The 25530-nt window shown below is 44.8% G+C and overlaps 1 protein-coding gene across 4 annotated transcripts in view; it reads left to right on the forward strand.

Moving 5' to 3' along the window:
- The window catches only part of PATL1 (PAT1 homolog 1, processing body mRNA decay factor), a 292622-nt gene extending 281819 nt beyond the window's left edge, over positions 1-10803 (forward strand). For 3 of the 4 annotated variants that reach the window (XM_030221195.1, XM_030221217.1, XM_030221208.1), the window contains exon 19: positions 6014-7065. In XM_030221195.1, the coding sequence (XP_030077055.1) occupies positions 6014-6035 (22 nt within the window). In that variant the 3' untranslated portion in view covers positions 6036-7065. Of the gene's footprint in view, positions 1-6013; positions 7066-10792 lie in introns of those variants that run through there. The other variant, XR_003944007.1, reaches the window with a different exon arrangement.
- The last annotated feature ends 14727 nt before the right edge of the window (positions 10804-25530 follow it).

Raw genomic sequence — 25530 nt, forward strand, 5'->3', positions numbered from 1 at the left:
CGAGTGGATTTAAAAAGTGTGGTCGGTGCGGCCGGCCGATCTCGCAGACCGACACCCACGCTTGGTGCCTCCAGTGCCTCGGGCCGGAGCACAATATCAAGTCGTGTTCCCTGTGTCTCGGTCTCCGGAAGAAAGCGGAATCCCAGTACAGAATCCACTCTGACCCAGAGTTAATGCGGCCCCAATTGCCCCATGACTCGGCGGTCGTGGATTCTGCTCTCAAGAGGGCACGGAGTTCGAGGGATACCGCCTCGGCGCCCCCGGGGCGGGAGTCTCGCACTCTGGACTCGTTTGGGAGGAAGGCCTACCAATCCTCCATGCTCGTGACCCGCATCCAGTCATACCAGCTCTATACGAGCACCCATATGCGGAACAATGTGAAGCAACTGGCGGACCTGGTCGATAAGCTCCCGCCGGAGCAGTCCAGGCCTTATCAGGAGGTAGCCAGGCAGCTGAAGGCGTGCAGAAAGTTCCTGTCCAGGGGTATCTATGACACCTGTGACGTGGCATCTCGTGCTGCGGCCCAAGGTATAGTGATGCGCAGGCTCTCATGGCTGCGTGCCTCTGACCTGGACAACCGCACCCAGCAGAGACTGGCCGACGTCCCTTGCCGGGGGGATATTTTTGGTGAGAAGGTCGAGCAGCTGGTGGACCAACTGCATCAGCGGGAAACCGCCCTCGACAAGCTCTCCCACCGGGCGCCTTCAGCATCCACCTCAGCAGGTGGACGTTTTTCCCGGGCCCGGCAGGCTGCACCCTATTCTTTTGCAAAGCGTAGGTACACCCAGCCGGCCCGAAGGCCTCGTCAGGCACAGGGACAGCCCCAGCGCGCTCGTTCTCGTCAACAGCGTGCGCCTAAGCAGCCCCCTGCGCCTCCACAGCAAAAGCCGGGGACGGGCTTTTGACTGGATCCACGGGAACATAGCCGCCCTCAAAGTGTCCGTACCGGACGATCTGCCGGTCGGGGGGAGGTTAAAATTTTTTCACCAAAGGTGGCCTCTCATAACCTCCGACCAGTGGGTTCTCCAAATAGTGCGGTGCGGATACGCCCTGAATTTGGCCTCCCTGCCACCAAATTGTCCTCCGGGAGCTCAATCTTTCAGCTCCCATCACAAGCAGGTACTTGCAGAGGAACTCTCCGCCCTTCTCAGCGCCAATGCGGTCGAGCCCGTACCACCCGGGCAGGAAGGGCAGGGATTCTATTCCAGGTACTTCCTTGTGGAAAAGAAAACAGGGGGGGATGCGTCCCATCCTAGACCTGAGAGGCCTGAACAAATTCCTGGTCAAAGAAAAGTTCAGGATGCTTTCCTTGGGCACCCTTCTGCCAATGATTCAGAAAAACGATTGGCGATGTTCCCTGGATTTAAAGGACGCATACACTCACATCCCGATACTGCCAGCTCACAGACAGTATCTCAGATTCCGCCTGGGCGCACGGCACTTTCAGTATTGTGTGCTGCCCTTTGGGCTCGCCTCTGCCCCACGAGTGTTTACAAAGTGCCTCGTGGTGGTGGTGGCGTATCTACGCAAGCTGGGAGTGCACGTGTTCCCATATCTCGACAATTGGCTGGTCAAGAACACCTCGGAGGCAGGAGCCCTCCGGTCCATGCAGTGCACTATTCAACTCCTGGAGCTGCTGGGGTTTGTGATAAATTACCCAAAGTCCCATCTCCAGCCAACCCAGTCTCTGGAATTCATAGGAGCTCTGCTGAATACCCAGACGGCTCAGGCCTTCCTTCCCGAAGCGAGGGCCAACAACCTCCTGTCCCTTGCTTCGCAGACCAGAGCGTCTCAGCAGGTCACAGCTCGGCAGATGTTGAGACTTCTGGGTCATATGGCCTCCACAGTTCATGTGACTCCCATGGCTCGTCTTCACATGAGATCTGCTCAATGGACCCTAGCTTCCCAGTGGTTCCAAGCCACCGGGAATCTAGAAGATGTCATCCGCCTCTCCACCAGTTGCCGCACTTCACTGCTCTGGTGGACCATTCGGACCAATTTGACCCTGGGACATCCATTCCAAATTCCGCAGCCCACGAAAGTGTTGACGACGGATGCATCTCGCCTGGGGTGGGGAGCTCATGTCGATGGGCTCCACACCCAGGGTCTGTGGTCCCTCCAGGAAAAGGATCTGCAGATCAACCTCCTGGAGCTCCGAGCGATCTGGAACGCACTGAAGGCTTTCAGAGATCGGCTGTCCTGCCAAATTATCCAAATTCGGACAGACAATCAGGTTGCAATGTATTACACCAGCAAGCAGGGGGGCACCGGATCTCGCCCCCTGTGTCAGGAAGCCGTCGGGATGTGGAGTTGGGCCTGCTGGTTCGGCATGCTTCTCCAAGCCACATACCTGGCAGGCGTAAACAACAGTCTGGCCGACAGACTGAGCAGAGTCATGCAACCGCACGAGTGGTCGCTTCATTCCAGAGTGGTACGCAAGATCTTCCGAGAGTGGAGCACCCCCTCGGTGGACCTTTTCGCCTCTCAGACCAACCACAAGCTGCCTCTGTTCTGTTCCAGACTACAGGCACACGGCAGGCTAGCGTCGGATGCCTTTCTCCTCCATTGGGGAACCGGCCTTCTGTATGCTTATCCTCCCATACCTTTGGTGGGGAAGACCTTACTGAAGCTCAAGCAAGACCACAGCACCATGATCCTGATAGCGCCCTTTTGGCCCCGTCAGATCTGGTTCCCTCTTCTTCTGGAGTTGTCCTCAGAAGAACCGTGGAGATTGGAGTGTTTTCCGACTCTCATTTCGCAGAACGACGGAGCGTTGCTGCACCCCAACCTTCAGTCCCTGGCTCTCACGGCCTGGATGTTGAGGGCGTAGACTTCACTGCGTTGGGTCTGTCTGAGGGTGTCTCCCGTGTCTTGCTTGCCTCTAGGAAGGATTCCACTAAAAAGAGTTACTTTTTCAAGTGGAGGAGGTTTGTCGTTTGGTGTGAGAGCAAGGCCCTAGAACCTCGTTCTTGCCCTGCACAGAACCTGCTTGAATACCTTCTGCACTTGTCAGAGTCTGGCCTCAAGACCAACTCAGTAAGGAATCACCTTAGTGCGATTAGTGCTTACCATTATCGTGTGGAAGGTAAAGCCATCTCTGGAGAGCCTTTAGTCGTTCGATTCATGAGAGGCTTGCTTTTGTCAAAGCCCCCTATCAAGCCTCCTACGGTGTCATGGGATCTCAACGTCGTCCTCACCCAGCTGATGAAACCTCCTTTTGAGCCACTGAATACCTGCCATCTGAAGTACTTGACCTGGAAGGTCATTTTCTTGGTGGCAGTTACTTCAGCTCGTAGGGTCAGTGAGCTTCAAGCCCTGGTGGCTCATGCTCCTTATACCAAATTTCATCACAACAGAGTAGTGCTCCGCACCCACCCAAAGTTCCTGCCGAAGGTGGTGTCGGAGTTCCATCTTAACCAGTCAATTGTCTTGCCAACATTCTTTCCCAGGCCGCATACCCGCCCTGCTGAACGTCAGTTGCACACATTGGACTGCAAGAGAGCATTGGCCTTCTACTTGGAGCGGACACAGCCCCACAGACAGTCCGCCCAATTGTTTGTTTCTTTCGACCCTAACAGGCTAGGGGTCGCTGTCGGGAAACGCACCATCTCCAATTGGCTAGCAGATTGCATTTCCTTCACTTACGCCCAGGCTGGGCTGGCTCTTGAGGGTCATGTCACGGCTCATAGTGTTAGAGCCATGGCAGCGTCAGTGGCCCACTTGAAGTCAGCCACTATTGAAGAGATTTGCAAGGCTGCGACGTGGTCATCTGTCCACACATTCACATCACATTACTGCCTCCAGCAGGATACCCGACGCGACAGTCGGTTCGGGCAGTCGGTGCTGCAGAATCTGTTTGGGGTGTAAATCCAACTCCACCCTCCAGGACCCGAATTTATTCTGGTCAGGCTGCACTCTCAGTTAGTTGTTCTTCGTAGGTCAATTTTTGTTATGCCCTCACCGTTGCGAGGTTCAATTGACCTGGGTTCTTGTTTTGAGTGAGCCTGAGAGCTAGGGATACCCCAGTCGTGAGAACAAGCAGCCTGCTTGTCCTCGGAGAAAGTGAATGATACATACCTGTAGCAGGTGTTCTCCGAGGACAGCAGGCTGATTGTTCTCACCTACCCTCCCTCCTCCCCTTTGGAGTTGCGTTTTCATCTTTTTGCTTGTCATTCAACTGGCGGGAACGGTCGCGCACGGGCGGGAAGACGGCCGCGCATGCGCGGTGGGCGTGCCCTGCGTGCGGACCGCCCGCGAAGCTTCTTCCGGTTGGTGGGGGCTGACGCGGACGTCACCCAGTCGTGAGAACAATCAGCCTGCTGTCCTCGGAGAACACCTGCTACAGGTATGTATCATTCACTTTGTTGGCAGAACCTCAGGTAGGATTTGTTAAGGGCAGGTTCAAAATGTTCGCCGCGTCCTGGCCTCGTTAGAAGAGGTGTCTCTGCCTAGAAGCCCTTCCTTGCTCATTAACTTCAATACTGAAAAAGCTTTTGATAAGGCGTAGTGGGATTTTTTAATGATACTTTAGATGCTTATGGTCTGATAGGAATTTTTAGGGAGAAGGATTTTTTTTAGGGAGGTGGTCAGTACCCTTTTATGCAGATCCGCGTGCGGTGTTGTGCCAGTAGAATTCAATCAGAACCCTTTCAGATTTTTCAAGAGATGTGCCAGGTTTGCCCTTTGTCCCCACTGTTGTTTGTCTTAATGCTTGATCACCTGATCAGGGACATAGGATCTAATCCAGACATCAAAGTAGCCCAGTTGCGGAGATCTGAATTTAAGATTGCCACATTTGTGAATGATCTGCTTGTTCATCTTCTTTACCCTCAATCTTTCTGATGGCTCTATCTAGAAAAGTCACCATACTCTTTCTAGAGTATGGTGACTTTTCTGGTTTTCAACTCAATTTTCTTACATCTGGGTCTCTGCCAACAGACTACTTGGTGATATGCATGTGGCAGGGGAGATGGCCATTTCAAATTTACTACTTTAACAAGCTGCTGGCGCCATGAGCGTATGCTGGAAGAGTGTGCACGAGGAGCAGGTCATGCTCCTTAGGTGTGCTCCTTGGGGCATGCTCCGGGGCATCTTACGACTCTTTCTCCATCCTTCTGTGTCTTTCACTTTTCTTATTCTATCTCTCTTTCATGACTTTTCCTAGTTTCCTCTTTCCTGCCTGTTCGGTGTCTTCCTATCCCAGTGCACTGGGGTTGCCGCCCTTCAGGGCCTACCCCTACCTCTGGTCCCCACTCAGTTAGACCTGTCTTGCGTATCCTAGTCTCTTTCTCTCCTACCCTGCCTGTCCCTCCCCCTCTCCTGCCTTTCTCCATCTGGGTCTGTTCAATAATTGTTCCATGTGTAGGAATGTGTCCCAAATATCTGATATCTTCTCTAATCGTTCCCTTCCACATATGTTCGTTTAAAGTGCTCATTTGGGTCAGCCCTTTATACAGAGGTTTAAGGGAGTGGGCCCCCTTAATCCACCACTGCTTATGGTCCACTCCAAATGGAAAATAAGTAAGGATTGCAGCCTTTGTTGGTTATCAGTAGCATGTATACGTGTAGGGTTGCAAAGTGACAGGCCTACAACTGTAAGTGCTGGCATTTACATGTGTGTAAGCGCCAGCATTTACATGTGTAAGGTCTGACATACCAATCCTTATGTAAGTTCTCAAATACCAACTTGAGTGTAAGTTGCTGCATTCTCTCAACTTAATTTATATCTTTTTGAACTGGCTTTTCTAAAATATATGTCTAAAATGGAGTTTTATAAGTCATTTATATTTTCTTCCCTTTGTTTGCTCCTCTGTCGACTGTTATCACTTGGGAAACCTCTAGAACTGAGATAAGAGGGCAGTCTGATTATCTGTAGAGGAAGGGCTCTTTCAACTTTACTGTATAGCTGAATGCTTACCTCTGGATTTAAGGTATAATGATGGAGAGGGCTTAAAATAACAATTACCTCTATGTAAAAATTTTGTTTTGTAGCTTGTTTATTTTTCTCTTTTAGATTAGTGCCTGGTACACGATAGAGAACATGGGTCAGCGTTGGATGTCTCCTTTCTTCTATCCATTGGCTGCTTTCGTGTCTCGCCTGTAGGTTCTACCATGACAAAGAGGAAGCTGTGATGCTGGGACTGTTTGTGATAAAGGATGATGCCAGAGACACTGTTGAAGCATCTTCTCTTCCTGGGATTTTATAGGTGTGGTATGGAGATGGCTATGCTCATGGGCCTGCCCCTTGCCTCTCCTGTCCTTGCTCAGGCTGCTTTGTTTCTTTGGTTTTAAAGTTTGGACTATATGGCTCCTTTAAACTACCCATTCTACCTCTTTCCACAAATTTCCATTGTTAAAGGAGGTTCTCCAAAAGAGGCCAGAACACTTTCTTCACCTGAATGCAGAATCATCTTGCAAGGCTTCCTGTTGGATAGTTCTTTTCTCCCAGTCATTAAGTGCAGTAATTGGAGTACAAGGAGAAGCAAGAGAACATTTTTACCACAGAGAAAAATGTTGCAGGTCGACACACAGAAATCTCCCTTCTCACTGGGATCTGTTGTCCCTCAGCAGAGAGGACAGCTGGGATATTCCTGCAAGGGCATTTTCTTTCTTAACTCTTTTTTTCCTTTTTCAATTACATTGATTAGGGAGAAGGAGTAATGGGTTAGAGAAAGTGATCTGTGTCTTGGGGAAAAAAGGATGCTGTATTTGGGGAAAAAAGGATGCTGTATTTTTAGTTTGTGGCAACACTAACATTCTTTGATTGCTATATGTATTGCAGCTTCATGTCTCCATTTTTTTCAGTGGGGATATCTGTGGTTATGGTGAGGACTGTATTTCTAGCTGAGAGTTGCATTTGGTTGAACTAAATTATGTAATTAGGTTTAACAGCTTGTTTGGATCTTGTACTTCCAAAATGAATAAGCCCTAACCAGTTTGGGGCATGTTTTTATAATGAAGTATTAGATACTGTGCTTAAAAACGAGAGGTGCCATGATGTCTTGTATCAACAAAGATGATGATAATAAATTGATTCATCAATGAAGTATTTTGTTTACACGGTTATCCCTGCTACTTTTTTATTTCCACCTCATTTCTCACATCACATTTGTGAAATTTCCTGGGGAGAAAGTATTTTCTGTCTTCAGAAGTAAGTACTTGCGACACTTTTGAGGTAACCAAAACAATACTATTCTCTCATGGAGTCATTCTTCATCTTCTCATTTTGCATTTACACTTTGGATACATCCTGTTGATGCTGCTTCATCTGTGCACTGTTCAATACAGCACAGCGCTACTTTTTCAGATATATAATAATGGATGACTAAAATTAAGTTTTTGAGTATAACTATTTTTTCTCAAAAATAGGTCATACTGTATGGTCAGATTTGTTTTTCTGTGATGTGGAGGGGCGTTTTCGAAACGGACATCCAAGTTGTGATTTGGACGTCCTTGCAAATCGACGAAATCCAGGAGCGGGGAAACCTGTATTTTTGAAACAAGATGGACGTCCATCTTTCGTTTCGAAAATACCGTCAGAGATGTCCAAATCCTTAAATTTGGATATCTTTAGATTTGGACGTCCCTAGACATGGACGTTTCTGATTTTCGAAACCAAAGACGTCCATGTCAAAAATGTCCAAATGCAAGCTATTTGGGTGTGGGAGGAGCCAGCATTTGTAGTGCACTGGTCCCCCTGACATGCCAGGACACCAACCAGGCACCCTAGGAGGCACTGCAGTGGACTTCATAAAATGCTCCCAGGAACATAGCTCTCTTACCTTGTGTGCTGAGCCCCCCAAAACCCACTACCCACAACTGTACACCACTACCATAGCCCTTACGGGTGAAGGGGGGCACCTATATATGGGTACAGTGGGGTTTGGAGAGCTCGCTGTTTCCTCCACAAATGTAACAGGTGGGGGGGGGGGGGGGGTATGGGTATGGGCCTGGGTCCGCCTGTCTGAAGTACACTGCAGTACCCACTAAAACGCTCCTGGGACCTGCATGTGCTGTCATGGACCTGAGTATGACATCTGAGGCTGGCATGACATATTTTGAAAGATGTTGTTTGAGGGTGGGAGGGGGTTAGTGACCACTGGGGGAGTAATGGGAGGTCATCCCCAATTCCCGTGGTCATCTGGTCATTTCGGGCACCTTTTTGTGCCTTATTCGTAAGAAAAACACATCCGGGTGAAAACGTCCCAAGTGTTTGTCAGGGACGTGCTTGTTTTTTTTTTTTATTATGGGTGAAAGACCCATACAGCATGACAGCAAAAACAAAAAGTGACTCACGCCTGCCTCATGCCACTGACGCGCGCAACAGCCGCCCTCCTGACTACCGCAGTGGCTCAAGCCTGCCTGCCTTGCGAATTAGCCGCCCTCCCGGTTAATGAGTGACGAGACACGACCTGACGAGGTAAGTGAAGATGACTTTTAAGATTCATAGGGAGGGGGCCTGGAACTGGAAGGAGGAAGGGAGGGACGACGATCCTGGAACTGGGAGGGAGGGAGGAGTGAAGGGGGGACCCTTAAACTTGGAGGGAGGGGGGACGACGACCCTGAAACTCGGAGGGAGCGGGCCCTGGAATACACTCTCATTCTCATACACACACTCTCTCACAGACACACTCGCACCCAGTCTCACTCTCTGTCACACATACACACACTCACACATTCACTCTCTCTCTCTCACAGAATCACACTCACACACACTCTCTCAAACGTACACACTCCGAGCAAAACCTTGCTAGCGCCCGTTTCATTTGTGTCAGAAATGGGCCTTTTTTTTACTAGTACTCTATAAGCCATGCATCCAATTTAGAGAGAAGCAAAACAACACAGAAGTGTGTGCAGCTGGACAGAAAAAATTGAGAAATGCTGGGGACGCTGAAGCGAGTAATCAGATAAGCGCATAGAGAAATAAAATCCTTGTAATTCTCCCCTGCCAGGCCCAAGCTTTAACTAGAGCCCAAGGGATGATTCTGAAGCCCCAGAGCCCAAACCCAGATTAGAGCTCAGGTCGCCAGTAAAAGTGGTACTACAGGACTCATTAAAGGATAGTGATATTGAATGGATAGTAGAGAAAGCCGGCCCTATGCCTTTTAATGTAAATGAGTGGTGCAAATGGGCCACTGATATTCTGACTCACGGGGGGGGGGGGGTCTGGGACAGTATAAGGAAAAATTCAGGTTCTGACAGGCTTATGCATCTAGCTCTGGGACCAGACTTCTTTAAATTTGGCTCTCTTACTCACCCACAGCAATTTGTGAAAAGGGGTATTGAACAACTGTTCTGTTGTACTCTAATGCAAGTCTTTAGAACCCTTTGACATTTAACAAATGATACACTAGACCAGTTTGCATACAGAGTGTGGGTGCTGAAAGCAGTCCTCAGAAAGCAGAACCGTTGGCCCAGTACAGAAGATTATGGTCAGACACAGCATAAGGAATTTCTATTAGAATTACTATCTCCTGAGATTACTAAACACCTCCTCTTGATTTCTGAGGAGCCTAAAGCAACCCCTTTTGACACTTTAATGCTCAGAATTGGAGCAGTATGGCAAACTGGGCCATCCCAGATAATTGCTGTTTCAGATGTGGAATCTGAATTACTTGTTACCAGCAAAGAAAATCATTAAAAAAGTTTTTAAAAAATCTGAAGTAATTGATACAAGCAATGAAAATCACACACACAAAGTATTTTTTATGGAATCTGAAATATATTTTACCAGCAATGAAAATCAGAACAACTTTTTTTTTTGTAGAACCTAAATTATTAGTTTCCAGCAGTGAAAATTACACACAGAAAGTTTGTTTTCGTGGAATCTTAAATACTACTTACAACAATGAAAACAAAATACAATGTATTTTTTATGGAATATGAAATCCTTATTAACAGCAATGAAAATCACACACACACAAAGTATTTTTTTTTAATCTGAAATAATAGATACCAGCAATAAAAATCAAACACAAAAATACTTGTTACCAGCAATGAAAATCACAGAAAGTGTTTTTTTTGTGAAATCTGAAGTACTTGTTACCCAACAATGAAATTAAATGAAATCATATTTTTGTGGAATCTACTACTTATCATTTCTATAGCGCTACAAGGCATACACAGCGCTGTACACCATACACAAAAAGACAGTCCCTGCTCAAAGAGCTTACAATCTAGATAAGACAGGTAAACAGAACAATTAAGGGTAAGGGAATAAAGAGGTGAGGATAAAAGGACAGGGCAAGTAGTGAGTTAGGAGTCAAAAGCAGTGGTAAAGAGGTAGGCTTTGAGTTTGGACTTGAAAACGGCCAAAGATGGGGCTAGACGTACAGGCTCGGGAAGTCTATTCCAGGCTTGAGGTGCAGCAAGATAAAAGGAACGGAGTCTTGAATTAGCAGTAGAGGAGAAGGGGACAGATAAGAGAGATTTATCTACAGAACGGAGTACTCAAGTGGGGGCGTAGGGAGAGACAAGAGTGGAAAGGTACTGGGGAGCAGCAGAGTGAATGCACTTATAGGTCAATAGGAGAAGTTTGAATTGAATACGGAAATGGATAGGGAGCCAATAATGTGACTTAAGGAGAGGGCTAATGTGAGCATAGCGACTTTGGAGGAAAATGAGTCACACAGCAGAGTTTTGGACTGATTGAAGAGGAGAGAGATGGCTAACAGGGAGGCCGGTGAGAAGCAGGTTGCAATAATCTAGGCGAGAGGTGATAAGAGTGTGGATAAGGGTTCTGGTAGAGTGCTCAGAGATGAAGGGACGGATTTTGCTGATGTTATAAAGAAAGAAACGACAGGTTTTGGCAATCTGCTGAATGTGAGCAGAGAAGGAGAGAGAGGAGTCAAAGATGACCCCAAGGTTACGAGCCGATGAGACAGGGAGAATAAGAGTGCCATCCACAGAAACAAAGAAAGGAGGGAGAGGAGAGGTAGGTTTAGGGGTGAAGATGAGAAGCTCGGTTTTGGCCATGTTAAGTTTCAGATGGCGTTGAGACATCCAGGCAGCGATATCAGATAGGCAGGCTGAAACATTGGTCTCACACTTGTTACCAGTAATGAAAATCACTCACACCTAGAATTTTTTCTAGAATCTGAAATACTTATCACCAGTGAAAAACCAGGAAAATTATTTTTTTTTGTGTCTGTGTGTAATCTGAAGTACTTGTTATTAGCAATGAAAATCGCATACACAAATTATTTTTGTGGAATCTGAGGTATTTGTTATCAGCAATGAAAATCAAACAAAATGTTTTTCTGTGCATTCGGAAATGCTTGTTTCTAGACATGAAAATCAGAAAAATTATTTTTTGTTTAATCTGAAACAAAAGCTACAAGAAATAAAAATCAAACACACAAAGTACTTGTTTCCAGCAATAGCAATCAGATAAACTGGGTATTTGTTTTTTGGAATCTAAATTATCAGTAAAGAGCAGTGAAAATCACATACAAAAAGTTTGCTTTCATGGAATCTTATATACTTGTTACCAGCCATGAAAACAAAGCACAATGTATTTTTTGTGGAATCTGAATTAATAGTTACTATCAATAGAAATCAAACACACAAAATACTTGTTACCAGCAATGAAAATAAGTCAAATTGTAGTTTTGTGGAATCTCAAACACTTGTTACCAGTAATGAAAATCACTCAAACCATGATTTTTTTCTGGAATCTGAAATATTTGTTATCACCTTGGAAAATCAGAATTTTTTTTTGTAATCTAAAGTACTTGTTACAAGCAATGAAAATCACATACACAAATTATATTTTCAGAATCTGAAATATTTATCAGCAATTAATATCACACAAAATGTTTTTTGTTCAATTGGAAATACTTGTTTCTAGGAATGAAACTCAAACAAAATATTTTTTGTGGATTCTGAAATAATAGTTACCATCAATAAAAAAAAAATCAAACACACAAAATACTTGTTACCAGCAATGAAAATCACGGAAAGTGGATTTTGGTGTGAAATCTGAAGTAAATATTTCCAACAATGAAAATAAGTCAAATTGTATTTTTGTGGAATCTGAAACACTTGTTACCACTAATGAAAATCACTCACACCAAGTAATTTTCTGGAATCTGATATACTTTTTATCACCTTTCAAAATCAGAATTTTTTTTAATAACCTTAAGTACTTGTTACAAGCAATGAAAATCACATATACAAATTACATTTTTGGAATCTGAAATATTTGTTATCAGCAATGAAAATCACACAAAATGTTTTTTTTGTGCAATCGGAAATGCTTGTTTCTAGGAATGAAAATCACACAAATTATTTTTTGTTTAATCTGAAATAATAGTTACCAGAAATAAGTCAAACACACAAAGTACTTGTTACCAGCAAGGAAAATCAGATAAACTGGGTATTTTTTTGTTAATCCTGAATTATCAGGAAAGAGCAATGAAAATCACATGCAAAAAGTTTGCTTTCGTGAAATCTTATATACTTGTTACCAGCCATTAAGGAAAGCACAATGTATTTTTCTATGGAATTTGAAATCTTTATTTACAGCAATGAAAATCACATACAGATAGAGGGGCATTTTCAAAAGGACATCTAAGTCTGAATTTGGACGTCCTCACAAAGATGTCCAAAATTGGGCAGGTATAATTGAAAGATGGTATAGACATCCTTGGACATTCCAAAATTGCAGTGCAAAACAACTAAATCAGAGACTTCCAAAGTAAAAAGGACGTCTTCCTCGCAGAACCGCCGAAGGACATCCATAAGGCAAATGTTGCGAACAACAAACATTCACTGTACTTGCGGGACATCCAGGTACTGGAAATGTAAGGAACGTTCATATTTTACATTGTATATATGAAGATGTTTGCATACTTGATAGTTATCCATATAAGGCTCCGCACGTGTGAGCACATAATCATCCATATAAAGCCCCGCACGTGTGAAGACAGTCCATGCATGTGATGGACGTCCACGTGCTGACCGACCATATATGGGCTAGAGCGTCCATATATGGAGCTATGTATGTAACGACGTCCATACGTGTTGGACATCCATATAAGGTGATGCACGGTTTATAAAGTTTATTCACCGAGAAACAGGGTGCTAAGAAGGGAGCCAAATTACAGTGTGGCTGAAAGTCTTTCCTTGGTTCACCTTTGCCTGAGGCATAGACAGTGCCTCTTCCGGCACAACCACCATCTGCCCACAAGGACCGTCTGCATTAGAGCGTGGACTCTAATAAGGGACACATTGGAAAGGTAACTGGGAATGCCCCCCTCCCCACAAGCACTGGGAATGGGCTTATCAGGTCCTCCTCCTGTAACACCACATATAAGAGCTCCCTCAGCAGTGTAAGCACTAACTGTAGTCTGCATTCAAGTGTAATCAGTGATATGTGCACATTCACATTCATTAATAGAATCAATGTACTGGAAAGGAAAAACATTCCCACATCCCTACACTACTGAACAGAAACGGTACTCTCTGTCCTCATGTCCACCTCAATGATGTCACCTGTACCAATGTAATGTCCCATCCCCCCCCCCCCCCCCCCCCATCAGTGTTTTGTGTCTCTCCAATTTGGCTTCCAAAGGAATTTGTGTTGTGAAGGCAAGAAAGGCCATCCTCTGACTCCTAGTGTACAAACTTGTATCTTGCAGAAGATATGGCATACGGAGGGACCTTGAATCTCTAAGATGCAGGTTCAGGCGTATACGTTGGGAGAGCCCTGAAATAATAAGAAGTGTGCGACAGCGCCTCAGGGCTCGACGTAAGTATTATAAACAGGGCACTTGTAGTCATTTGTAAATGTATTTATTTAATAATGCAAATGTCATGTACAATATCAGTTTCCATGTGGCTAATAGGCAAACAGTAAGTCATAACACCTCTGTCCCAGATCAAGGCCTGAGGTTGCAGTTACCCTCCCATGAGTGTACCTGCAACTTCCAACTAACCTCCTCTGAGATGAATGAGATGACATGCAGAGGAATGGCTGACATTGCAACAGGTACAGCAGGGAAGGGTGCCTCACTTCTGTATCCCCCTTTCTGGGGTGGATACTGTTTCATGGTATTCCTGCCTGAGGCCCTGCTCTTAGTGGATTTCATAGCATGATTTTAAAGTAATGTAAAGAAATAGTGCTTCCGCTTCCACCCCCCCCCCCCCCCACACCAAAAAAAAAAACAACTGGTCATCCAACTATAGTCACAATTAAAAATGCTAACATGCTGCTGAGGAATGAGTGTGCCCTGCCAACACATCCTGTGTACTCCTTGTCAGATCAGCTTCCAAGGTTCCTTGTCATGTCATCTCATGCATCTCCCACTCCAGGCCTATACCCCAGGGCACTGACCACACCTTTCCCCACCCCCACCCCCGCCTGATGCCAGCCAACTCCTGCACTATGCAAGCCATGTTGGGTGTGATGATCTCAACAAACATTTTACACACACAGGGCAGCAGCAGCTCCAGGAGGAAGAGGAGGCAGCAGTTGCCCCAGCAGGCAGGGAGGTGGTGGAGGAGGAGGCAGAAGACTAGGAGGTGGTGGTGGAAGTGCACCAGTGTGTGGTGATTGAGCCAGGGGAATAGGAGGTGCCCAATGTCTCAGACCCCTGGCAGGCTATGCCTCCCCTTGAGGGGGATGAAGAGGAGGGGGAGATGCACCCACCAGCACCACAACACAGCAATGCTGCTTTACTGCACCTCCTGCAGCAACTGGTTCATACACAAAACCAGTTGCTGCAGGAGGTACAGCGATGCGTCAATCAAACAAGCAGCACTTTGGGGCACAGAGGCAGTGCCTGCTGCTGGAAGGAGAAAGCCTCCATTGAGGAGAGTTCAAAAAGAAAATTTTGTATATAGTTTTTTTTTTATACTTTAATACAGATGTTTGTTTTTCACATACCAAGGTGTGTGTCTCTACTTTGTGCACTACATATGTGGTACGGTGCAATCCATTTAAGTGCACATCGAATAAGCGCGTGCTTTGTTTAACTGCATGCCATACTTCAGTCGCGTTTTTGGTGCCATCAATTTCTATGGGGACAAACTTCAGTTTAGTGCACCACTGATGAGTACAAGATTCGCTTATATGCATGGTTTAAGATCGCTCTTCTGCAGGAAAGACTCCGCATAAGCACGCACACAGAATATGGAAGCCGATTGGCGCTTGACAACCAACGAGATTTCAAATTTACCGCCCCTTTAACTGCCATAGGCAGAATAAGCGAAAGAATGTTGTTAAGAGTGTACACTGGGGTCGTCGTCGCGCAACTGTAAGACTTTAACACTGGCTGAATGAATAGAAGTTCTTAAAAAAATTAGAAAACAAACAAAGTCAAGCATCTATTGCCAATCCAAGTCAAATTTCACATATCTTGAAGCAGAAAGACCAGCTTCTGGAAGACTGGCAAAACAATACAAATCCACACCGGAAATGAAAACGGGTGGGAAAAGCTGAGGAGGTAGAAGATGCTCTTCTTCGGTGGTTTTCTCAAGTCAGGAGCAGACAGTTTCCTGTCAGTGGTCCACTGCTTATGGAGAAAGCTAATCAGCTAGCTGAAAGTCTTGGACTAACTGAATTCAAAGCCACTGTTGGATGGTTGAAAGATGGAAGGAGAAGAACAACATAAAATTCAAGAAACAGCATGGTGAAAAACAAGGTGCTGATGACTTTGGTGCTGAAAATTGGGTTGTTTCAGTTCTTCCTACCATCTTGAACGAGTTTGCACCTCGTGACATTTTCAATGCTGACGAAAATGGACTCTACTGGCGAGCGATTCCCGATGGAACACTTGCATTCAAACAAGCCGAAACTACAGGAGGTAAAACGTCGAAGGACCGACTGACAATCCTCCTTTGCTGCAATATGGATGGGAGTGAGAAGTTGGAACCACTTGTCATTGGAAAGAGCAAACAGCCCCATTTCTTCAAGAATGTTAAGCGACTTCCTGTGTCATACGAGGCTAACACAGATTCATGGATGACTGGGGAAATTTGGAAGCAGTGGCTAAATAAGTTAGACACTAGAATGTGGGCACAAAAGCGTCAGATTTTGTTGCTTTGTGATAATTGTGCTGCACACAGTGATGATGTCAGGCTGTCTTCCACCAAACACTACCTCTCTGATCCAACCTATGGATCAGAGCATAATAGCCAATTTCAAACAACATTATCAGGCTCTTGTGCTACGTCATCTGATGAGCATTATGGATGACCAGACTGGCAAGGATAAACATGCTGTTGAACTGGCTCGTAATCTATCATTGTTGGATTCCCTACATATGCAGAAAGAAGCCTGGAATCATGTTACACAGGCAACCATTGTGAACTGTTACAAGCGGGCAAGCTTTGTTAGGGATGTGGACAGGGACGAAACAGATGCAGCTGTTGCAAACGCGTCAGATGAACAGGCTATTGTCATCCCAGCCGGTGTTACTGAAGAGGAGTTTCATCACTATGTAGCTGTTGATTACAATCTACAAACAGCTGATGACAGCACTGATGTCCAGATATGCACCTACATGCAGGCAACGGCTGATGATGAAACAGATGATGAAATGAGCAGGGAAGCGCACATGCTGACGAAATCCAACAACCTCCTGTCACTTTTGCAAGAACGCTGGAGAGTCTTTATCTGGAGGCCACTGGATGTCAGTGCTATGACAGTTTTTACCGTCTGGCAGAAGTAGTCTATGGAACTCACAGACACAAGAGTGTACAGAGGACTATAACTGATTACTTCAAGTAAGTCTAAAGTCAGTTAAAGGAGACTGTTATAACGTCAGTTAATGGAGACTGTGTACTGTACGTATAATAAACAGTACTGTACATATGTTTATCAGATGTCAAGCTTCTTTGGGTCACAACGGTTAAGCGCACACTCCGGTTAACTGCATGTATTTCTTTGGCCTCAGACCCTTGCACGTAAGCGGATTGCACTGTATTATCAAATGCTAGGGTTGATATGAGAGGAGGCAACAATCTGGGTTGCATGACAGGTCAACTGTAACATAGAAACTTAAGGACATACATATCATAATTATGGCCGTGACAGTCAGTAGCTTTAATACTCCTGGGCCGAAGTAAACACGCTCAACCTGCATAGGTTCTGGCCCATCTCGCAAAACCTGAGATTGGGATGTAGGGGTCTTATGTGGTATCTTCGAGTCAGCCCATCCAAAGCGCTGACTGGCGAGACGCTCACAGGCATGCTCTCTGAAACGAATGTCCACCTGGGTGCAGAGACGAATGAGGTCATCCAAGTTGGGGGATAGCTCCCGACCCATAAGTTCATCTTTGATGGCAGGAGAGACCCCATGCCAGAATACTGCAGACAGACTCTGATTATCCCATCCCAGTTCTGCTGCCAAGGTTCAAAATTGAATGGCGTACTCGCCCAGGGAAAGTCAACCCTGATGCAGATTCAGAAGTTGGGTTGCTGCCTAGGAAGCCTTCCCGGGTTCTTCAAAAATCAGATGAAATTGTTTCAGGAATTCTGTCAAAGTATCCAATATGGGGTCCCTCTTCTCCCTTTGAGAACAGCCCTGCAGATCCCATCTCATCTAAGGCCATTTTTGGGTGCTGTTGGGAACATGCTCATTCCCACAAGCAACAGAAGATTTCTGCAAGAACACCTTAACAAATAATGAGTTAGCAGTAAAATGATCAGAGATGAAGACGCTGCTGTGGTCTATGTTCTTTTGAACTATTAACATTAACATAAGAAATCTTATACCGTTTTGATTGTAGTAATAGTAAAAAAAAAAAAACCCCAAACTATATATATTTAACAAGAATCACAATCAACTATATTAACCAAGCTTTTAATAACTTCCTCTAGAAAAAGGTGGTGGTTGTAATTTATTTATGTGCAAAAGCCTAGTTGTGGACCTAGGACAGTGATGGCGAACCTTTCAGAGACTGAGTGCCCAAACAGCAACCCAAAATCTAATTATTTATCGCAAAATGCCATTCCCCCCTCGTCCCCCTTCCTCCCAGTTCAACAGAATCCCCCCTCCCTCTGAGTTCCACAGGGTCCCCTCTCCCTCCCAGTTCCAGGGCCAGGGTCCCCTCTCCCTCCCTCCCACCCAGTTCCAGACAAAAGCTTTTACTGAGCAGCCCGCCCTCCCTCAGTCCGAGTACCAGGGCCCCCCTCTGAAATTTAAAAGTCATACCTGGTTGGGGTTAAGGTAGCGTCGCCGGCAGCAGCAGCAGCAGTGAAAAGCATGCTGACTCAGCGCGCCTTCAGCCTTCCCTTCTGTTTCTCAAGCTCTCTGGTCCCACCCTTGCAGAAACAGGAAATGAGGGCGGGACCAGAGCTTGAGAGACAGAAGGGAAGGCTGAAGGCGCGCCGAGTCAGCACGCTTTTCACTACTGCTGCCGACGCCACCTTAACCCCGACCAGGTATGACTTTTACATTTCGTAGGTGGGCCCTGGTGCTTGGAGGGCGGGGGGGCTGGAACTAGCTGAGGCGACAGCGCGCGCGCCAACAGAGAAGGCTCTGCGTGCCCTCTCAGGCACGCGTGCCATAGGTTCGCCATCACTGACCTAGGAGGTTGAATGATGATTAGCGGCACAAGGTAATCAGGACAGAGTCTATACCTGATCTTAAAAGTCAGACATTAAACCTTAAAATGTGTGCTGGCTTGAACAAGGAGCCAATGAAGAGCTACGAGTAGTAGAGTGACATGTTCGTACCTGCAGCAGTATTCTGAAGCAGAACTAAGGGGTCCTTTTACCAAGCAGTGGGGAGGGGGGGCATTTTTACCGCAGTGGTTAAAACCCCCCTAAAAAAATACATGCGGGGGTGGGGGGGTGGGAGCACTTACTGCCACCCATTGAGGTGGCGGTAAGGGCTCCCACAGTAACTCAGCAGGCACGTTGCCCGATTAGCACCAGGTTAGAAATTACGGAGTTCTTTTCTGTAGTGCTGGAAATGGTGCACACTTGAGGCAGAACCACCACTGGTGGCCACGTTGGGCTGGCAATAGTTCAAAAATGGCAAGCAGTAAGCCCCCACTGAGGTCAGAGTTCAACCAAATACCTAAGCTCTTAACAACATTCTGAAACTGAATAGTTTTGCCACCTAAGATAAGATTGACCATGGGAATAGGAGAAGATTTTTCATTGACCCAAAATAGAATAGCTTTATCAGCATTAAGCTTAAGCCGCATTGAGCCTGCCAAAAGTAGGAAAGCGCAGGGTACAAATGTAACAAAAAAAAAAAAAAAAAAGCTTGTTAGCTGACATCCATTGTGAGATTTTAGAAAAAACAGCGTTGAATGTGAACCACTTCCCTCTAGGCAAGAACTCATCTTTCCTTTCGCAGTGATTTAATTATGACTGCTCCAGTGAGCACCTGCTGTTGTCAGGGTAGCTGGGTCACTGATGCACCAGCTCCGATAAACAAAACCACTAAAACCAGAGCTACCTGCAAATAGGTGCTTAGAAAACAAGGTTAGCCTAAACTATTTCCTTCCTTGTTGGCTGCATGGAGCTGGAGTGAAAGACAGGGTAACTGGAATGGTTCCTACTTTGCACTGTGTGATTGGGCTACCCTGCAGTTCCAGGAAATTAGCCTGCAGATGACAGTAATGTGGTGAACCCTACAGCAGGATGGATCTGGAAATGAAGGAGAAGGAATAGTGCACTGGGCAGTGGATCAAGAGAAGAAATTCAAAAGCATGAATTCAAGCTGCTTCTCTGTGGAACCTTGGACAAGCAGGACTGAATCAGGCACACATGCAAGTGACATCATCCAACAGCGCAAGAAAGGAGCAGTTTTCCCAGCCTTTCCTGTGCACAGCAGTCCCTGCTGAATGGATGCTGAAGCAAGGTCCTCCACCTTCTTATATATCCTAGAAATATGCATTCATTTGAAACATGGGAAATATTTCATATTATTGTTAATCAAAATGACTGTATACTGCTACGAAAACTTTTCACGCTAACTGTGTAGATGCCTTTAATGCGCCTTTGTAAACAAAGTCTTAAATAAATAATATAAAAATCAAGACGTGCACTGTTGAACAATAGTGCTAGTGATAGCTTTGCCCTCAAAATGACATTTTTTTAAAACATGAAGAAACTTCTTAAAAATCCCCTAAACAACTTGAAAAACTAAACATTTTTTCCTGACATCCATAGTTTTTCCAACGCTGTTTTCGTCATTTTTCATTTCATTTTATTATTTTCTTAGAGGTCTTTTTACTGAGGTGTGCTAAACCCTAATGCAGGCTCAGTGCACTGAGAAAACCTTACCATAGAACACGCTAAAGCATTTTGTAGTAATTTTCCCTTTTGTATGCGCTATTTATTGTTTTCTCTTTATTTTTGAGAGGGGGCATGGCATAGGCAGAGAATGGGCAGAGAGTGACCATGAAGTCTTAACTAGCTGGCGCATTCACATTACTGCAAGCTAACAAGTTAACACCTACTAAATAGGAGGTGTCATGAAATACCTATCCACGTGCCTGGGGTTATCCTGCGGGCTTAGAGGGTCTATCCCTAGCACAGCTCAGGTTCGCCTGCAGCTGCCGCTTGTGCACTACACTAGCCCCTCCTCCCACCTCCTCACAACCACCTCTGGGCGAGTCTCCCGCTCTCCAGTTATCCCCAGTGATTTCTACTTTACTGGAGACCACACTCCCAGTGGTCCCACAGTTCCCAGAAACCCAACACACAAACCACCAGGATTCTTAATTAGTCGAGAAAATTGTTTATTTGATTTGATATATCGCTCATTGCCAAAGTATTAAGTGATTTACATTAAACTAATATTAAATAATATAATACATTAAAAAATACATAAAATAAAACTGCATAAAATAATTTAAAAAACAATAATCTAACAGCAACCAGATTAGACTAAAACAGATTAAAAATAGTAAACTGGCTACATTATGGGGCAATTCTATAACTGGACACCACAGATTTTGTGCCCAGATGCAGCCCGCTAAGCACTAATTCTATAACAGCATCTGGGTGCTCAGATTCCGTTACAGAATACTAGTGTTAAGTCAGCATCTATGCACCTTTATTTTGCTGAACCCACTGATGCCATGTCAACAGCAGGAGTAACTGTGTGCGCCTAAATGTGACACTTTAGAGTATAACTTACAGTACTCCAAACGTTTTTCCAACGCTGTGTAAATATTGTATGTGACCATGTCCTGCCCATGCACCTCACCGTGGGCCCCCCTTGCAGGTACACACTAAGCTTGCTATGCACTAAAGATATAGAATATCTCTTCATGCCCAACAAGCACTTAATGAGTGAAACTGTAATGGTCTCGTATGTAAGTGCTAGTATTCTAGAATTCACATGCACACTTGGGGGAATTCTACATATGGCACTGAAAAAAATTACACTTAGCGCTATTCTTAATGTGAAGCACGGTTTCTAGAATACGTGTAGTGTCTGTCCCCACAACTATAATTTAGGTGCAGCCATTTATGCCAACTAAAACCTGGTGTAAATGCCTGCGCCTAATTTAGGAATGGATTAGGCATATTTATTTATTTAAAAATTCATATTCCGCCTACAACTAAGCGGATTACAATAAAACATACATAATAAAAACCAAACAGACAAATCCCAAGTTACAAAAGTCAAACAAAAAATCTGAAATTACAATATACAAAAATGACATATCAGACCCATGCCTGCACACATAAATGTGTGCATAATCTTTAGGAATGCCCACCCCCCACCCATGCCCCTCCATGGCCATGCCCCCTTTTGAGATTCAAACTTTAGAATTGACATTACAGTGACTTTGCTTATTTTTAAAGCACTCAATCACTCACATTCATGTAAGTGTTATGCGATGACCTTTTCAGACTGATGACTTTTACCATCCAGCTTATGTCCTCTTGAGGCAGGCATAGTGTTGAAACATGGCTATGTCAGGTCATTCAGTAAAGTCTTTGCCATTTGGACCTTTGATCACACGTTTGCCTTCTTTGCCATCTCCACTTTGGTTTGTCTTTGGAGGCATTTGTGGAAGATCTTTCCTCTTTGTTTGCTACTGAATATGGACTGCCACTCAAATATGTAAACTACTATGATGTGTCTTTTACAAATAGCAGTATATCTAATTTCTCATCAATAAATAAACTAACAATTTTCAGGTAAGCAGCTGACCCAGGTTTTCAATACTGGTGCCCAGACATGACCCTGGCATTGAATATCCAGATTAAATTCAGGCTTGTGACAGTCAGTTGCTTTAATACTGCTGACCACCATGGACAGAATATCAGGTGGTAGGTTTTTACTTTAATTTGGCTTTCCCATCAGAAAATATTGTTAAATATATGCCAGACTAATGTACCACAGTGACAGCTACACACAATATTTGTCCATGCACTGTGTAGCTATTAAAATTACTTGCTTACTTGTATTTTCTAATGTGTACTTGTGAACCTGTATATATGGTGCACATTTGTTACATGTAAGGGGAAGAGGAAGGTGCATGAAAAGGGAAGTGATGATTATGGGAAATCTGCTACAAGAACTGAACCTTTGCTTTTGTTCCACAGAGTCCTGAAATACCAGAGCATTGTGGTCCACAGACTAGGAAAAACAATGGGTGCTGATGGACCCAAATTTGTCCTTCTCCTCCCATTAATTGATAAGTTCCAGTGGACCGATCTGCGAGTAAAGTCTTTGAAGATCCCGTCCATTAAGGTGAGATGTGCTGGCACTACTTCATGGGGTCAGCTTCATTCTCTTCTGCTACCTTTTCACTTTTGCCTCTAAATGGCAAATTTAGCAGTGATTCAGGTCACAGTATTAGCTATCTATTTTCACTTGGGCTGTACATTTAACAATGTACATGTGTTAAAAAATTTTAATGCACATTAAAGGGCAGCTTTCTCCCATCCACCCACAACCATCCAACCTTGCTCACCTGAACTGCATGGACCACTGCTGCTGTGGCAAAAGTCAGTGTGCGGGAAGGAGAGCCGCATGCAGTGTAACCATGAACTGGAAGTGACTGTGGAGGTACGAGCCCACGGCACTTCCGGACTGGGACAAAGCAGGAGAGGCTCTGGGCAGCAGTATTGGGGCCCAGGAGAGGTGGCCTGTTGAAGAAGGCCTGTGTTCTTTCACTAATGCTGCTTCTACCAGCTTCCTCCAAACTCACGTCTCCATCACCTGAAGTCAGTCTCTCAATAGCGTCCTGCCTCCTTTGACAGAACTGACAGAACTTCCTGTTTCTGGGTGGGACACTACAGAAACAGAAAGAGAGAGAGACTTCAGGCAATGGAGACACAGCTGGCCTTCAGAATTAAACACAAGAACAGAGGAGGCAGGTAGAAGCAGCATTAGTAAGAGATCCTGGATATAGGGAGTGGAAAAAAACAAAACAAAAATGGAGATGGGGAGGGGAGGAGAGAGAGGAGATGTTGTCCGAAGAGGGGACGACATGGTGCCCATGGAGGGGAAGAAGATGGAAGGATATGGTGCCTAGGGAAGGGAGAGGAAGATGGGAGGACATGGTGCCTGTGAAGAGAAGGGAAAAGAGAGACAGGAGGAGATGGTGTCCATAGAGAGGAGGGGAAGGAAAGGGAAGAGAGAAAGGATGAGATTGTGCCGACTGAGGGAAAGAGAGGAGAGGAGGAGGAGAGGGAAAGGGAGAGGAGATGGTGCCCGGGGAGGGAAGAAGATGGTGTCCTTGGAGGGGAGGGCATGAGACGAAAGGGAGAGGAGATGGTGCTTGGAGAGGGGAGGACATTGTGGCCATGGAGGGAAGGGGAGGAAGATGGGATGACATGGTTCCCATGGATGGGAGGGGAAGGAGAGGAAGATGGGATGATATGGTTCCCATGGATGGGAGGGGAAGGAGAGGAAGATGGAAGGTTATGGTGCCCAGGAAGGGGAGAAGAGGACAGGACAATGGGAGAACATGGTGCCTATGGAGGGAAGGGGAGAGAAGAGAGATGGGAGGAGATGGTGTCCATGGAAGGTAAGAAAGAAAAGAAGAAATGGTGCCCATGGAGGGAAGTGAAGAGATGGAAACTAGAGAGATTTGAGCAGGAAAAAGAAAAATGGAAGAAAGTTGAAATATAGGGCAGGAAGTGAAGGAAGAGAAAAAAAAATAAATAGTGAATAGACCATAGGTCCAGGAAACAGAGTTCAGAGTATAGGAAAGCAGAACCAGAGACAGTTAACAAGATAATTCAAAAGATAAAATCACTAGACAACAAAGGTGAGAGAAATTATGTTATTTGTAGTTTAGAAATTGGAATATGTCAATTTTGAGAATTTGCATCTGTTGCCTATATATTACACCATACAGGAGGAAATGTGAGGGGTGCTTTATGTGATTGTAAATTCCCTGTTGATGAGGTTTTAAAAGGGTGGTAAGGTGGTATAATCATGGTTTATGGGTTGCCACGCTAAACGCTCACCACTTAGGACATTTATAGGAAAAATTGAGGAGAGTATGTTATGATTACAAGAATGTTATGAGTTGTGTAATTCAAAATGGTTAAATAATGTCCTCAGAAGTTTTCAAGTTTTACGAGTAAGGGAGTGGAGGAGTGGCCTAGTGGTTAGAGTGCTGAACTTTGGTCCTGGGGAACTGGGTTCAATTCCCACTGCAGGCACAGGCAGCTCCTTGTGACTCTGGGCAAGTCACTTAACCCTCCATTGCCCCAGGTACAAATAAGTACCTAAGCCGCATTGAGCCTGCCATGAGTGGGAAAGCACGGGGTACAAATAAAAAAAAAAGGGAGATATTGCACATTAGAACTTTGAATTGAAGTAATTTATTGCATCTAAAGTATAAAGGGTAGACAGTTTTTACATTGCAATGTATAAATGTTTAACTAGCAACAATTCTGCTTTCTTAAGTTTTTCAGAAATGTTGTGTACTTCTACAAACACATTTTTCCTCTACTGCTACTTCACCCAACACAAATAATCAGATAAGTATCTGAACTTCTTATCTTTACTTTTTCAAATTTTGCTTTAACTATAAAAAGTTTACTCAAAGAATTGATCCTTTGTGTTAACTTTTGTCTTACAGAACCAATTTTTTCTTCTAATGGGAATGCACCTAGACCCCCGACTTTCAGGTAAATATTTCTAAATGTAAATATAGAGTCTCTTTTGTAGCTGTATGATGTGATGCATGGACACTGAGCTGAATATGCTGGCCTTGCATGAACGAGAGAAACTTTGGTCTTTCTGGTAAGATGCTGCACTTGTTTCTCCAGCGTTGTCTGCATATCACTTCTGGCAACCTGTTCTTTAACCAACTTAAAGGGAATAAAACCCTATCTCCTTATTAAATGTGAACTTTTAAAGGAGTTTTTACATTTTTACACCGTGGCCAAGATAGATAAAATCAATAAATAATTGATCTCCCTATTGAAAATCCTGTCTGAGTACTTTTTCTCTAACTAGTAAGGAGCACTTTTTTTTCTGAGAATTTATCACAGCTTATAGTCAGGCATTCACCACATACCACTGACACTAGTACTTTTACAAACAGCGGTCCAGCAAGGGACACCAGTTTTGCTTAAACTCAGGTTAT

This window comes from Microcaecilia unicolor, chromosome 1 (assembly GCF_901765095.1).
Source record: "Microcaecilia unicolor chromosome 1, aMicUni1.1, whole genome shotgun sequence".
NCBI lineage: Eukaryota > Metazoa > Chordata > Amphibia > Gymnophiona > Siphonopidae > Microcaecilia > Microcaecilia unicolor.